The sequence below is a fragment of the Vespa crabro genome, chromosome 8 (genome assembly GCF_910589235.1).
Source record: "Vespa crabro chromosome 8, iyVesCrab1.2, whole genome shotgun sequence".
NCBI classification, from domain to species: Eukaryota; Metazoa; Arthropoda; class Insecta; order Hymenoptera; family Vespidae; genus Vespa; species Vespa crabro.
Genome location: NC_060962.1, coordinates 1,172,992 through 1,189,768, shown reverse-complemented (window position 1 = coordinate 1,189,768; position 16,777 = coordinate 1,172,992). Strand labels below are relative to the sequence as shown.

At 30.8% G+C, this 16,777-nt stretch overlaps 3 protein-coding genes across 3 annotated transcripts in view; 2 read left to right on the top strand and 1 right to left on the bottom strand.

Moving 5' to 3' along the window:
* LOC124426141 (zwei Ig domain protein zig-8-like) overlaps positions 1–10,423 on the bottom strand; it is a 289,633-nt gene extending 279,210 nt beyond the window's left edge. Inside the window, exon 1 of the mRNA XM_046967462.1 lies at positions 9,157–10,423. Coding sequence (XP_046823418.1) covers positions 9,157–9,232 — 76 coding nt within the window. The 5' untranslated portion in view covers positions 9,233–10,423. The remainder of the gene's footprint in view (positions 1–9,156) is intronic.
* A 660-nt stretch (positions 10,424–11,083) lies between these two features.
* On the top strand, positions 11,084–14,904 carry LOC124426004 (activin receptor type-1-like). Its single transcript, XM_046967194.1, has 7 exons — positions 11,084–11,398; positions 11,654–11,838; positions 11,959–12,202; positions 12,272–12,546; positions 12,626–13,266; positions 13,340–13,574; positions 13,654–14,904. The coding sequence occupies exons 1-7, from the start codon at positions 11,338–11,340 to the stop codon at positions 13,789–13,791; spliced, it is 1,779 nt and encodes a 592-aa protein (XP_046823150.1). The 5' UTR covers positions 11,084–11,337; the 3' UTR covers positions 13,792–14,904.
* A 538-nt stretch (positions 14,905–15,442) lies between these two features.
* Positions 15,443–16,630, top strand: LOC124426006 (60S ribosomal protein L32). Its single transcript, XM_046967197.1, has 4 exons — positions 15,443–15,515; positions 15,728–15,841; positions 16,125–16,277; positions 16,434–16,630. The coding sequence occupies exons 2-4, from the start codon at positions 15,749–15,751 to the stop codon at positions 16,590–16,592; spliced, it is 405 nt and encodes a 134-aa protein (XP_046823153.1). The 5' UTR covers positions 15,443–15,515; positions 15,728–15,748; the 3' UTR covers positions 16,593–16,630.
* The last annotated feature ends 147 nt before the right edge of the window (positions 16,631–16,777 follow it).

Below are 16,777 nucleotides of genomic sequence, written 5' to 3'. Positions count from 1 at the left end.
CTTTAAATAACATTTTGTATATTAGAATTAAAAATCAGAATGCTTTAAAATTATGAAAAAGTACAATTTATTCAAATTCCAATTTTCCATTTCAATATCGTATTATATATTCCAATTTTTATGGTATATTGAAAATTTAATTTCTTATTGATTCTTATTTATCGCTATTTATTGTGTGAAACTCTTGAGTAGGTGCCTTAAGTGTAACCTTTGGATCTATCATTTTCTTTAAATCAAGTTCAATTTAGGGACTTTGATTTCGCTGAAGTGGGACTTCTAAATGCTCACTCTTTCTTTTTTTCCACATTCGCATTCCTATTTTATCTTCCTGATTTGATATTTTTTCAGGAAAGATTATTGAGTCCGGTTTTATTAATAAAGGGCTTTTGTAATTGGTTGATTTTTCTTTCTTTTCATTCTTCTTCTCTAAGCTCGATCCATTCATCGTCAGAGTTTTGCGCTCTAGTATAGATTTAAATTTTTATATGAATATTATGGAATTTTTTCGCATTAAATATAAAAAATGTTCCCTTCTTTCATTCAAGTAAGATAGAGGAACACTCACATGAGTATTCATGAATGCGATACGTCTTGGACTTCGAAGTTGCAGAATCGTGAAAACATGACCGATCCTGCTTAATATGGTGACTCAAGCTACTGGTATTAGACGGTATCGCTATCTGTTAGCTAAACTTAAAACATCTGCAATTAAAGTTAAAACCTGAATTCTCGCAAAATGACAGACATCTCTGAACTCAAAATTTTGTTATGATGTTATTTCAATTTTTAAATAATAGTAATAATATAAAAAAAATCGTCGGCTCTTGGGTTTCAGAACCATCAGCCTTCAGGACATAAGAACTGCATACATGATATTATTTTTGTTATAATATGTATCATTTTCTCTACGATATAAATTCCACTGTAAGTAATACCAAGCTAATAAATATACTTAAATAAGATTTAGCTATATGTATAAGTTCAACTAGAAACAAAAAATATGAAGTTTGTATAATTAACTTTTAAAGTACATCATCACACATGCAAATATTATTTTTCATTTCATAAAAGTGACATTTTCGATATCATTTTAATTAATAAGATTGTAGTTATCAGTTGGTCGTAGTATTTTTCAGAAATTTGAAATTTGTTAGAAAATAAAGTCATATTTGCTTATTTATTACTAAAATAGCAAAAATCCTTCGAAAATTCGCAAAAAAATATTTGCTGTATATGAAATCGATGCTGTAAATGATTCAACTTGCAGAAAGTGATTCTGGAGATTTAAAGAGGGAAATTTTGATGAAAATGAAAGATGCATTCCACAAAAAATGCTAGGACTAACCGATCACAAACAAATTTTATTAAAATATCAACTGAAATGTCTCTTTTAAATGAAGGATGATATTCGCGTGCGTGAAATTGATAATGGTACTGAACCGATATGTCTGAAAATTCTACTCTGTGGATTTCGAAACCGTTGAAAGTGGGAATGGGCAGAGTATCAAAAAGCATTATCAGAATTTTATAAAAAAAACATCATTGACGACGATTTCGGATGATTTCGCTCACAGAGAAAATATGACAGATTGATTACTGAACTGAGATTTAACGAAAATGTGTGAACGTGTACATTTAAATTACATAAAATAATGTTAAACTCATTTTGGCCGAATAATCGAAACGGAAACAGAACGGAGATTGAAAAGAAATGTATAAATTGAATTTTTTTAACTTGCAATCTTTTGTCTATGTACAAGGGAGATTTTTAATCGCTTCCGTCATCTTCATCTTTTAAGCCCTCTATATCCATAGAATAGGATCTGTATAATCTGACTGATAGTATATTGAAGTAATATGTGAGAATATTAATGATTGAAACTGAATTATGACTAAAATGACGAAACGTAAATTGAACTGACACTGTTTTGTGAATCGATCTTAAAGCTCGATATTTGAACAGAATTTCAAAGATAAATATAACAAAATGTACATAAAACATGTTTCTTTTTAATCTTTTATATAAATTTTTCATATCAACTAAAAAATTTGGAGCATACATGCTCTCTCTCTCTCTCTCTCTCTCTCTCTCTCTCTCTCTTTCTTTCTCTCTCTCTCTTCGCCCAATCCAAAAGTAATTTAATTTTAGATGATATCCAAATATTTTAATGGACAACTATATATATATGTATACCCAGCTATGGCTAATTTACGTATTACATGTGAGAATGCTTACATTTGACAGATTTTCAACAGCTAAAACGGAAATGGAGTAGACATCTACGAGACAATACGGAATATCTCCGACCGATGATAATTACATCTCCCTCCCGGTGGTATTATTGTCCCCGTGGTCCATTGTCAACAGCCTCCGGACGATACAATGCCTCCCTGTCTCTATCTCCGCTGTCCATTGTCTCGTATTTTATATTGTAATTTTATGATTCTTCGACGGAACAAACGCACTATGTATATTGCATCCTACAACGACGATGACGACCACGACGAAGAGGACAACAACCACGAAACGACTTATACGAGCACGAACACTAATTGTATGTACTCAATGGCTTAACTCTTGCCATCGTAAAAAAGAATAAACTCCGTTTATTTTTCAACGGGCTAATTACGTATATTAAATGAATCTCCAGATGCAACATCACCTTCATCATCATTTCCTCTTTTATTCTTTTCAATTTTATTAATTAGTTTTTTACATATATACGTATGTATGTAAATAAATTTTGTTATCAGTTTCGAAGAGATTATAAATTAAATATATCGTTCATCATGATATTGAACTAACGTTAAAAGGATTTTCCGTTAAAGATTCCGTTCTTTAATTAAAATAACACGAAGCACAATCATTTTTATAAATAAACTTTATATACTCCACATTTGTCTCGTATATTAAATAAAAATAAATAAAATGAAAAGTGAAATTTGATTATTCGCACAGTCGAAATCGTTCGTAACATAACGCAATATAAATTACATTTTCGTAATCATCCGGTATATCGATCCATGCAAGACGATTAAGTATTTCAACGTGTGACGTGTTACTGTCATTCAGGAATTTCACGCTTAAACCATCACTACCTCCACCACCATTACTGCCATATCAACATAATCATCATAGTGCTAATAGACAATACACATGCACACGTACGTGCCCTTTACCAACTTCGAATCCTCTCGAAATAATGGAAAGTGTGAAATTTTGAATATAGTATGGGGTGTTTACAACGTTTTTAATCATGTACACGAAATTATTTTGTAATACGTTATAGATAGGAAGCAATACTTTACATAATAGTCATTTAGTTCGAAGTGATAACATTAAAGAGATAATGAAGTAGATATACAAAGTTTTTACGAGATCATTACACGTAACATATTTTCAATTACTAGAAATAATTGTTCTATTGTTCTTATGATATTTTCCTATATGATATTATACAGAATGGGCCAAAAGTTTCTAGGTGATTTTAAAGATCAAGTACTCTTTACGCGACTTTATAGGGTAATTTTTTTCAGATCGTAAAACTGCAAGCCCTAAAAACTTTTTTTAAATTTCTCAAAAAAAGTCTCGAAGAAGAGTAATTGATGTTTGAAATTACCTAGGAACTTTGGTCCTATATAAGAAAAATATATCAACCGTTATATATTAAATATCGTCTTGGAGATGGAAACAATATAGATAATAAGATAGAAATCTATGACAGATAATAATTTTAATTTAAAAGAAAGATAATATCTGATTCTTATATATCATCTGAAACAAAAATTATTTGTTCTGATAGATGACTGCTTAATTGTAAAAATAATGATATAAAAATGATAAAAATAATTTTTCCCTTTACATCTGGGACGAAGTTCCTCGCACGTATTCTTCATGCAAACAAAAAAAGATAAAGAATCGATCCCTTCAGGAAAAGAAAAAATAAATCAAATACAGCTTTAAGAGCTGTCATATAGTCGCGTATCCATCGTTCGTCTTTCGTGAACTGAAAAGAATGATGTGAAACGCGACTAGGCGTCGCCAAATAAAATTTGAAACTTTTTCTTTATCGTTCGCGGATAGCCGACGTGACTCTGAAATATATTCTCGCCTATTCGATTTGAGTTACACGCGTACGTGCTTATCGCTTGTACTTCGCAGAAAAGAAATCTCTTTCGCCTATTCCTATATAGAAAGTTTAACGAATAAGAAGAACACACTCGCTATCTCGGTCTTCGGTACTGAAGCTGGAACAATTTGAATAATTTCATATTCCTATATTTTAAAGCTACTCGAATACGTACTGTGAGTACTATAAGTAAATTTAAGTATTTTAGACGAATATTTATATAAAAGAGATATTATTTAAGTTGAAACATAGTTAAGTTATATTAACGTTATAAAAGAAAGGAAAACAAAATAAAAAAAGAAACGAAATATAAAGAAAAAGCGTTTCATTTCTTTCTAATTACTTCTATTTTTCGTTTATAAAAAATTATCCGATTGAAATGTTTCCTAAAAAAGAATAATCTCGTGATGTTATAAATATCAAAGAATACATAGAACTTCGTTAAAGTTATTCATTTTGTCGGTAAGTTCGCAAGAGAAAAACGAAGTCACACGATACCATTTGTGATTCTTACGAGAAGGCGCAGCTCCTTAACGATGACTATTTTTATACTATATACTGTCATAATCTCGGATAACAAGTTCTCGGGACTGACCTAGGACCGTCGGTATATTTCAATGTCGAGGCTAGGCAGAGGCCGTTCTCTTGGGACTTTATATCAGCTTCCTTGACAAGTTACCCTTTCTCTTCTCCTCTTCCCTACTATTACTAACATACCGCGACCAAATGTCTATTCGCACGAGATTCCTACATACATATGTATGTACATATATAGGTAAGTCTCAAACGTTGGTTGAGATTATGACGTTTCTTTATTTATCGCACTCGCCGTGTTACATACGAGACGCCTGGGAATTTATCCTAGAAAACGAGATTCTATGCTTTACACTTTGAGCATCTTTTTCTATCTCTTTCTCTCTTTCTCTCTTTTTCTCTTTCTTCTTCTTCTTTTCGGTGTTACTTCATGTCGTATCATATATCATATAGGTCTCACCATGTAAGTACATTTCTTTTGATTATTTGTTTATCATAAATACGTAGTATCATTTCAATTTTCAATTCGTTTATATTAAAGATTTTATATTATTTTTAGTATATATATTTTTGTATATCATAACTATAAATTGTTTATCATTAATAAACAATAACAAACGATCTGTCATTGTTTCTTTCGCTTTTCTCTTTTTATAGATATATTATAGAAGATATAAATAAGTTATATAAGATCGAGCTTTATTCATCGACTTTCAGGTTTAGTCTAATCGGACTATCTAATCGAAAATCATGATAAGGGTATAACGAGTATAAACGAGCGATAAACGCGTGAGGGAGCATAACGACGTAGGTATTTGGTATACGCACAAGGTAATTACATTTGTTCGTGCATAGCTTCGCTTTAATAGTGTCCCTCGGTTGATCATTGGAACTTCGAAAATTACGTGAATAAGTACCTGACTCTATATACTATTGTCTTCTACAAGCTCAGGGATTTGCGTATTTTCCATGATGAGCGTAAAATGTGGAAGGATGGTAAAGATAATCGATGGAGATGGACCAATAAATGTAAAAGTAGAAAGTGGGAAGGGATGAAGAAAAAGAAAGAGATAGAGAGAGAGAAAGAGAGGGAGAGAGAGAGAGAGAGAGAGAAAGAGAGAGAGAGAGAGAAAGGTGCCAGTTAAATTTACAAAGGCTCACTTTGGTTCAAATGCGTTCAATGAAGCAAAATAGAAAAATTCGTTCGTACGCAATAGATAGTTAACTAGTTCTTGATACTCGCACATTTCGAGAGACTTCAATGTTCTGCATACAATATCTCTCTCCTACATTTGGATATATTCCAAAAAGAACAACGGAAACTAAATAAGTACTTACGTATACGTTATATTACGTTGCATAATAAATTCATTTGGTATATATAATAATCAAAAATATTATTGTTAAAAAATTAAATGAAAGATGATGGAGATCAATTTAATTTATATGCGATTATAACGATTACGAATCAAACGAATTTATTATTACACGTATTATTAATCGATAAAACAAACCAATTTTTTTTAAGCAAATCATAATAAAAGTATCGTTAATGTTTGTAACAATAACAAGGCATATATATATATATATATATATATATATATATATATATATATATATTAGAGAGAACAGACACGCTTATCTCTCCAGCAAATGTACGCCGCAATCGATTTTCCCCTTTGTACATAATCACGGTCAATTGAGTTTATCTAACTAAGATAATTAACATAGAGTCGGTCGACAGTAAGATCAACGGTGTAAGACCAACAAATGTGAGCTCACATCGAAACACAGAACGCATAATCATCAGCCAAACTTCAATTACCTATAGTTCATCGGGTTTATACAACTCACCGTAGCTTTCACCTCGCTTCACCCGATGATAAGATGATTTTACGGATTTTCCTTGTTAGCATATAGCAAACGAAAGGGCTGTATCTTATAACGTCGTTGCCGCAAAGTACACTTTTCTCAGCGGATAGACTTTACGAAACCCCCAAAACATTTGCTCTTCTTGTATATTGTGTAATGATTTATTCAAATTTTAAAAATCGATAAGAAACAATTTTTTTCAGGAACTAAACTACAAACAAATAATATATGTAATATATACATAATACATGTATTATATATATATATGTGTATATATATATATATATGTGTATATATATATATATATATATATATATGTATAATGTATTATATTTATTATATATATATTATATATATATTATGTATGTATGTATGTATATATGTACACTTGTATTTTTTCTATGTTTTCTATTTTTTCTTTCTTTTATATAAATTTATATAAATTATATCGTTGTATAATTATATTGTTGTATTATCACATTATTATTATAATTATTTATTGGTTGTTAAGACAACGGGGTAAATCACAAATGAAAAGTTATAATTAATAGACAAATATATTATAATCGTATTTAATACAAGTACTGTGTTTTCGATAAATGAGGCCAATTAATACACACGAAATGTCATTCATCCATTATGCCGATTTAAGAATATTTTCGATCGATGGTAATAACCACGATTAACTCGAATTTATTAGATTCATTAATTAAGCGCGTATTTTGATCAGGATATTCATACAATTATCATTCGAAATTGTAGACACGTAACGAACGGTAATGGGCCATTTGATATATTGATTAGATCAAATTTTATTATTAGCTTTTCGCCGAGCCAACATTTGAACACACACAACCATCGAGTATGTCATCCACTTTTTCTCGTTGCACGAGAATCGACACGCATATCGTTCGTTTTTGTGAGAGAAATAAAGAGAAAGAGGGAGAGAGAGAGAGAACTAAAGCTCACAGTGATATTGATCTTCTTCACGAAAACAATGCTTCTCGATCGAAGCTTCTAATTCGAAACTGACTCGTTGAAAATCAATCGGCACTCGTTAGATACTTCAAGTGAGTCCTCTTGAATTTGACCAACACATGAACACAGAGCTACGATGGAACCTTATTTGAAAAAAAAAAGAAAAAAAAAGAAAAAAAAGAAAAGAAAAAATAAAAAAAAGAATGCACAAAGTAAAGTATGACTTTTTGCAACGTTAAAATATCAAAGAGATAGATTTAATATAAGCCGTACACAGACCAAAGCGATTAATTCCACTTATAGAACTTTTTTTTAACTTTAGCACGATGTTTAACTGTTTATATGCAAAATAAATTTCTGTTATAATTAGGCTTAACTTTACTAAATGACAAAAAAAAATGTGCACGACCGTTGAATATTAAATAATGTACAATATATTAACTTAATCAATTTTTTTTACTTTTTATTTCATGTTATTAATCGATTTAACGAATGAACGGCTCATATAATGTCCTAATTTGTATCTGCATTTTATTTGTGATTAAATAGAACCTAACGTATTATGTACGCGACTATATTACAATATAAATTATGCATACGAATATATTACGTTATAATATTATGTAAGTTTTCTTGTAATATCATCGGTGCAAAACAAAGCGATTCAAGATAATCATTTGAGAATAATATTTAGGAATTATTGATATTCTATATAATTCGATATCATCCCTAAACGTTTTATACGGAAGTTTAATAGAATCTATTTCTATTCTTTTCAAACTCACGATTACGCGAAACGAATACAATCCACGACGGAATGCAATATTGCTATGGGAAGATCGAAGCTTCAACACGAGTAAAAAGAACCCGAACGTGCTTGTTTCCCTTACTATCTTTAAACTCCCACACATTCTACTTTCAGCTTGCTTTTTCACCAAAGAACATCGAGTACGCCTTTTCTACGTTCTAACACGCGCTTCGCAACGTCAATATAAGTTTTCGGTGCAGTCAGTTTATTTGATAACACGATGTACCAATTTGTACATACAAGGATAACTTATAAATCAATTGACAAAAAATGCATTATCATTGTAAACATGTTTAATTTAGAAACATTAAATCATACAGATAACATTTGATAAAATAACAAAAAAATAAATGACAATAACATATTACTAATCGTAAAATAATTATATTGGATGCTGAAAGTACCGCCCTTCATATTCAACGCAAAAAATGAGATCTATTAAATGTTATCAGTGTAGTTTAATGTTTATAAATTAAATCTATTTATCAATGATAATGCATTTTTGACAACTGACTTATGAGCCAGACTGTATAATGACGAAGATTTGTTAAAAAATATTCTATTATGTTGATCATTATATTTAATGGTTAATAATTGACTGTAAATTTTTTCTCTTTCTCTCTTTTTTTTTAACAGAATTTTTCTATTCCGCGTTTTTATTTGTTAAAAAAAAATTACTATATTCTACGAAAGTAATAGGTAGATAATATGACAATTATTAATTAACAATTGTTTCATAATCCTATAGGATCTTCATATATAATTATAATGCTTATGAAATTAATAATATACGTAAATGTATTTGTTTTTCTTCCATAAAATAACTCGACTTACCTTGACCAACCGTAATAACTTCAATGAAGATCAAAAAACCAGAGAGCAACGGAACGGTGAGCCAACGACACACCATCTTCCACACTTTCTCATTACCCGAATCACCGTCGATAACACCTTAACGTTGTCCACCGTCACCAGTATAAATTGGCACCAATTTTTGTTCGGCACGAATTGGCCTTCCGAGGAGCACAGTACACCGAAAAATTCTTTACCGATTTAATAAAAACTTCACGATTTTTTTCTCACTCACTCGTATCGCCGTTTATTCGCACTCTTATCCTTCTTTCGTTCGTGCAAATATCACCATTAAACCGTTCCGATAACACTTCTGCTTCGAATTTTATCACCCTTCTCTCGCGAATGATCGACGATAAAAATTGTAAAAGCACCGATGAAAGAAGACGTCCTTTCCTTTGCTATCGTCGTTAAAAAAAGAAACGAAAGAGCCGCGGAAAGATTTCGAGACACATTTGATGATATATCGAAATTTGCTTTATCTTTTCTTTTTCTTCCATAAAAAAAAAGCGCGGTATAAATATTACACTCGAACAAATTATGTAAAAGCAATAAAAATGGCGTAGTTTATCCGGCTACGAGAATCGACCAATCGACGACCGATCCGATCCACAATCTCTTCGATGATTGGTCGATCGAAGTACCGGAAAGAAATCTTGCACCGATGTGTTACTCGACGTCCGTTGATAAACGACGATCGTAAGTTTTATTCCTTTATGAAAAAACTTGAAGAAAGCTCGCCGTTGTTGATACAAAGTGCGACGTAGATACGAATTGCCGATTTTCTTCGTCTCGTTCTCGCGCGTGATTGGCTCCGTTGGAGTCACGCGTTTTACGGTTCGCGCTTGATGATTTATACGACATCCTTGTCTAACTCTTTCCTTGTAAATATTAAATTATTGTTTATTGGTTTTTCATCAAAACTTGACGATAATGTTCCGCGACACACTTCGACACCCTTTAGTTTTTTCCTTTATTTTTATATCTTTTTATAACTGCGACGTTTGTAAATTTAAAAAAAAAAGGAAAAGAGATAAACGTGAGTCGTTTTCCGAAATATGTAAGAAAGAAGAAAATATTATGACAGGGATTTGCTCACTCGCTCGCTTGTAAGTAAGTAAGTACACGTCTCTAATTTTTCTTTACTACGGCGTCGTCGTCTCGCGGGACGACGTCGAACGCACATGGATCTCTCGCCGCGGCGACAACCTCGAGTGGTGGTGGTGCCGCTCGGTGTTCGCGGCGCGGAATGATCCTGCGGACTTGCGTCCAGCTTTCGTCAAGACGCCTGCGCCATGTAGTTGCTGCATTCGCGCCGAATGAAATATATCGTCACGTTCTAACATCAAAGACGATCTTTGACGATATATATCTCTATAATAATATTCGAAAATGAACGAATCGATCTCTAGATTTCAGTCATCTTCTATTTCTTTTCTTTTTTCTTCCTTCTTTCGAATCGAATGTTCTATAAATCATGTATATTCTTGTTCTTTTTTTTCGAAGCGATAGCTATAAAATTTCGAATTCTTTGTGATCGATTTTTATCAACGAAAGTCATGCTGTTTTATTTTAACATAAGTTTAAAAACATCAACATTAAAACGAGATCATCTACTTTTCATATGTATAGGAATGAATAGAAATTTTTACAATAAAAAAATCAAATTGATAATATATTCGAAGATCGAGTATGTTTAATAACTTTCTAATTATTGATAGATTTGAAAATTTCAATGAATCAATTCATCCTATATAAAATAAACTTTTAATATAACATTGAACATAGCAATTCGCGCTTTTAAGTTCTCATTACAATTCCTAGAAAGCATATCACTTTATTTACACGCAATTAGAAATATTATCGTCCGAGGGCGCTAATGTCGGCAACAAAAGCGCTCCTACAATGTCTATTGGGCATAAATGGAATCTTTTACTTTCCTACATTGCCTACATGAATTTGGCTTCTTTGGTGAACACGCATGAAGTATTATACAAAAAGTATAAATTTGAAAGTGAAATGTAGTATTTTTTTATTAGAACTTAAAAGGTTTATATCAGGAAGCGTAATGGTTCGTTATATGAGACAAAAAAGATGTAACCTAAACGTTTAAGGCTAGTGGTGACCTGATTAGAGTGGTCCACTGTTTTGACGCATACAGAAATGGCGGATACTATATTTATCATGCACTTTATACTCTTGTTGACATTCAAATTATGTTCAGGTATGAGGTTATTTTTTATCATTTTAGCAATTTCTAAAATATACGTATATTTTAATTTTTTAACATACTTGTTTTACTTCACATATTTTAATACAACAGTTAAAAAAACTATATCGTTTTGTTTATAAGGTTTTATTATAAAATTTTGCTTTTAATAGAATTTTGTTTCGTAAAGCAAAATTTCTATAGCAAAAGTACAGCTATGAAATTTTTATTATATATAATCTAACTAATAAATATTATTAATTTATACAGGAGACAGACAAAAAACAGCGTTGTTAGATGACGATCCATTTCTTGATAGTAGAGAAGCACCTGAATCTCATGAACCTGTAGGACTTACATTTGGAAATAATCCTGTCAATCAACGTCGTTTTAGTTGTCTTACTTGCGATGAACCAGACTGTGCTCAGATAAAAGTCTGCTTTGATGCTATCACTGTAATATATATTTTTTATTACATTAATATATATATATATATATATATATATATATATATATATATATATATAAAAGAGAGATGAGTATTCTTATGAGTATTATATATTTCTGTTTAATAGTGTATGAAATCTAGAATAAGAGAAACAGATGGCAAGGAAAGTATTAGTAGAGGATGCGTGGCAGATGTCGATCAAATGCAATTTTATTGCAACAAACAACAATCTTCTAAAGAAGGAAAAAATGATAATGGTATTAAAAGGCATGTTAGTAGATCACCAGGTCGTGCACATATTTATGTTGAGTGCTGTCAAGGTGACCTCTGTAACAATGGTTCTTTTCCCATATTACAAGATTATATAGATGGTAAGATATCTATATCATCGTTAATAAAGCCAATTGCAGAATTTACATTTATTATGTGTTGAACTGTAGATGGAGAATCAGAATCAGATTATGTAATAAAATTGACATTGGCTATATTGGGGCCTATGCTAGGATTAGGCATTATTGCTGGAGGTGTTCTTTTCTGCTTAATAACTCGTAAGACTCGTAGAAAACGTCCTTTGGCTTCGAGGCACAAAAGATTAATTATAGACTCGGAACTTGAGCCGTCCATGTTACATTTTTCTTCTCCTTCACCTGTATCTAGTACAACGTATCATGCACATGAATTGCAAGCAACCGCAGCTGGTGATAGTACTCTGAAAGTATGCATCATATAGTTCAATATATTGTAATTCTTTGTTATGTATAATTTCATTAAGGATAACATTTTTACTCATATAGGAATACCTGGATGGACGAAGTCTTACCAGTGGTTCTGGTTCAGGATTACCTTTATTAGTACAACGCACATTGGCTAAGCAAGTAGCATTAGTCGAATGTCTTGGTAGTGGTGGTAATGGAGGGTTTGGTGGTGAAGTGTGGAGAGGTATTTGGCATGGTGAAAATGTGGCTGTGAAAATTTATTTTTCACGAGATGAGGCTGCATGGGCTCGAGAAACGGAGGTCTATTCTCAATTATTGCCCTCGAGACATGATAATATTTTAGGATATGTTGGAAGCGATATGACCAGTAGAGCTAGCTGTACTCAATTGTGGCTAGTAACACATTATCATCCACTTGGTTCGCTTTACGATCATTTAAATCATTCACCACATCCATTAACACATCATCAAACCCTTAATATAACGTTGAGCATAGCAAATGGTTTACTTTATTTACACACGGAAATTCATGGAACTAGAGGAAAACCAGCTATGTCTCATCGTAATCTTAAATCTAAAAATATCCTTGTTAAAACGAATGGTGGCTGTGTTATTGCGGATTTTGCATTAGCTGTAACTCAAGATCGACTTACAACAGATAGAGTGGATTTAAAACAAGGCGCCAAACGTTACATGAGTCCTGAAGTTTTGGAACAAACGTAAGTTATTATTTAAAAAATATAATCCAAATGTTTGTATAAGATTAAAAATATTAACTTTATTCGATTGCAGATTAAACGTAGAATGCTTAGAGAGCTTCAGATGTGCAGATATCTATAGTTTGGGTCTTATACTATGGGAAGTCTGTCGGAGATGTATAACTAATGGTGTTGCTTTGGAATATGCTGCTCCTTACTCCGAATGGCTCTCTTACAGTAATCAAGAGCCCAGTATAGAAGAAATGCATAAATTAGTTTGTCTTGATCAACGTAGACCACCGTTGCCTAATAGATGGCATTATGATGCAGTAAGTACAATTATTTTTATTCTATAAAATTTCTCTTATTTAATATTTCTCTCTAAATATAATAGAAAATATTTTTTAGACATTATCAGGAATGGGAAAACTAATGAGAGAATGTTGGCATCATAAGCCTGCTGCGCGCTTACCTATTCTTCGAGTAAAAAAGACACTCATCAAATTAGCAGCCGCCGATTCTCGCGTTCACTTACCTCTCGACTGACCACTGTTTATCTGATCATACTGTATTTCTTATATACATATTTATTTTTACTATTATCATCATCATTATACCATCATTATCACGTGCATTGTAAAATCAGTCATCCTCATTGTTGATCATAAATTATCGAAATATCATGAAAGGGTAAGAAAATATCGTTTATTGACATATCGTGATAAAGGCATTAATGTTTTCATTTGTACGCGATTCTGTACTTCGTTTGATCATACAGTACATTCTTCTTGAGCAGAAAACTCAAGTCAGCATGAAATTTTATACACTAAACATGATTAGATTGTATAAATGTACAAATTTTAACATTTCCATAAAACGCGTTGATGTGTTACATTTATAGAAATGATTAAAAAAAAAAAAAAAAAAAAAAAAAAATAAAAAAAAGAAAGAAAGAAACAAATTTTCTCAGAGTTAAGCCTAAGTTGTCGGTATAAGTTCGATGTAGATTGTTTCAATATACATACGCAGCTCTCATTTTTACAATTATTATTATTTGTATAAGTGTGAAGTTAAATTGAATAGTTTTTCTATAATCAATTTGTGAATTAATGTTTTTTTTTTTTTTTTTTTTTTTTCTACTGACATCCTGTCAGTATAAAGAAAAATATTTTTTGTCACTATCACTCATTGAATAATAAGCCAGGATCTATTTAGTTTTTTAATCGAAATATTCTGGAGTTCAATGTTCCTGTCGTCATTTCTAATTTTGAAAGTAGTTTTATATTTGTATTTGTGTATCTGTACTTGTATTTTCCATGTTACCTGGTAGTTTTTAGCATTTGTTAACGTAAATTGTATTTGTAAATATTATCCTTTATTTCCACTTACGCAATTTTTCTTATAGTATTTCCAATATATCATTAGTTATAAAATTTTATTAAAATATTGTAAATAGAATTTATAGACATTAATATCCATATCTGTTATTATTATACGATTAAAAAGGATCATTAAATCTTTACCATTGCATGTTACTAATAAAAATCTCTAAATGTGAAAGAGAATGAATGATGCGAGAGAACTCATATTAGGACCAAAGAAATTCTGTATAAAATTACTAACTTGTGTGTCCATTAAAAACGCATCTCATCAAACATAGATTTTGTTTCTTTCTTATAAATTTCTCTTCAAATCTCTTAATAAAAAATATTTCGAGTTTGTAAGTAAAGTGTTTATTCGATACTTTATACATTATCTTACTTCGAAATATTTGGAAAACAAAAAAAATTTGTCGAAATATATTTTAACATTTTAATAACTATTTAATATTATTTATATTTTGTTAACGAACAGAAGATTTTACATATAGCAACTTGTAAATGAATCGATTACTTTTACATATAACTTTTAAATATTTTGTAGTACAATCAATACTAAATCAATGGCTACGTGGTTCATTCAAACTTCGTCACGTGGCAGGAAATAGGCATTTCTATACTAAAACAATTCATATGATTGGAGATCATATGAATGTTGGATGTTGTAATGTCGTTTAAAAAATAGCCGATAGATAGCACTGCTGGTAGAAAGACTAAGGGACCAATCATAAGATGTATTAAGGTGGGTATATCTTGTACCGTATTGGTTAAGCTTTGTAGCTGTAGATATTCTATATTTTTTACAGAGTGTTTCTCATCTTCTGTTATATCCAAAGATTTAGAAATAGGGAACAAACATAACCTTTTCTTTTTACGACGTGTGAGCGGACGGTATGTAATGTAGCACGTGTTCATAATTATTATAGAAAAAAATGAAAAAATTAATGTATTGTAATAATAAATTGTGAATCTTCGACAATGTTATATATAATGTTTCAATACAAACATAAATTCATAGATTACGAAAAATGATTTAAATAATTTCAGCACGTGAGCATGATGTGCTTTCGAAGGTTTACATCTCATTTTTTTTTGGGTTTCAGTAATATTTAAAAGAAATCAACATGTCTATCAGACCGATTTATAGGCCAACGATCGTCAAAAAAAGGACGAAAAAGTTTATTAGGCATCAAAGTGATCGATATGACAAATTGAAGGTACTATAGACAATAATATTTAAGAAGACATTGTTAATAATTTAGAATTCATGAAATTTAGAATATCTGACAAATCAATAACAATTAAATTGTACAAATGTTTCAATTTTTTTAGTAGTTTATTATTGTTACTTAAAGTGATTATTTCATTTTGATCATAATTACATTGACATACCGGTAATTATTTAAAAATAAATAAATAAAAAACAAAAGGATTTACTAGAGAATATAAATACTGGATTATAGATTAGACATAAGTTTAATTAAATAAATGTTCTTTTAGCGTAACTGGCGTAAACCAAAGGGTATTGATAACAGAGTTCGTAGACGTTTCAAGGGTCAATATTTAATGCCCAATATTGGTTATGGAAGCAATAAGAAAACCCGTCATATGCTTCCTACAGGTTTCCGCAAAGTACTTGTACATAATGTCAAGGTAAATATTAAATGCAAATTTTTAGAGTTTGATTATGTATAATGATTACCGAGAACATGATAAATTTTACAAAATGATATTGTAAGATACAAATTATTCGTTATTGATAAAAATCGTAAATCATTTTCACCAATGAAAACTTGTAATGTTTTATAGGAGTTGGAAGTATTGATGATGCAAAATCGTAAATTTTGCGCCGAAATCGCCCATGCAGTTAGCAGTAAAAAACGCAAGGCTATCGTCGAACGTGCACAGCAACTTTCGATTCGCGTCACGAATGCCAACGCTCGCCTGCGTTCTGAGGAAAATGAATAAATATTTTTAACTCTTAATAAAATAAGATCTTTTCGCTATGTATTCGTATATCAATCAATTACCCTGTTTAACTCTAACATACGTTATTACGTAAGAAACGAAAATACAGTGAAAGATAATATTACAAACGATACTTAAACATTTTCCAATAACTTTAATACATTTTTCATAATATATACACGTAT

Excerpts from the sequence above, each read along its gene's own strand:
- LOC124426004 (XM_046967194.1), top strand. The coding sequence starts at position 11,338 with ATGGCGGATACTATATTTATCATGCACTTTATACTCTTGTTGACATTC. Across the intron at positions 11,839-11,958 it reads TCTGCTTTGATGCTATCACT|TGTATGAAATCTAGAATAAG; the intron begins GTAATATATATT and ends TCTGTTTAATAG. Across the intron at positions 12,203-12,271 it reads ATTACAAGATTATATAGATG|ATGGAGAATCAGAATCAGAT; the intron begins GTAAGATATCTA and ends GTTGAACTGTAG.
- LOC124426006 (XM_046967197.1), top strand. The coding sequence starts at position 15,749 with ATGTCTATCAGACCGATTTATAGGCCAACGATCGTCAAAAAAAGGACG. Across the intron at positions 15,842-16,124 it reads ATCGATATGACAAATTGAAG|CGTAACTGGCGTAAACCAAA; the intron begins GTACTATAGACA and ends ATGTTCTTTTAG. Across the intron at positions 16,278-16,433 it reads TACTTGTACATAATGTCAAG|GAGTTGGAAGTATTGATGAT; the intron begins GTAAATATTAAA and ends AATGTTTTATAG.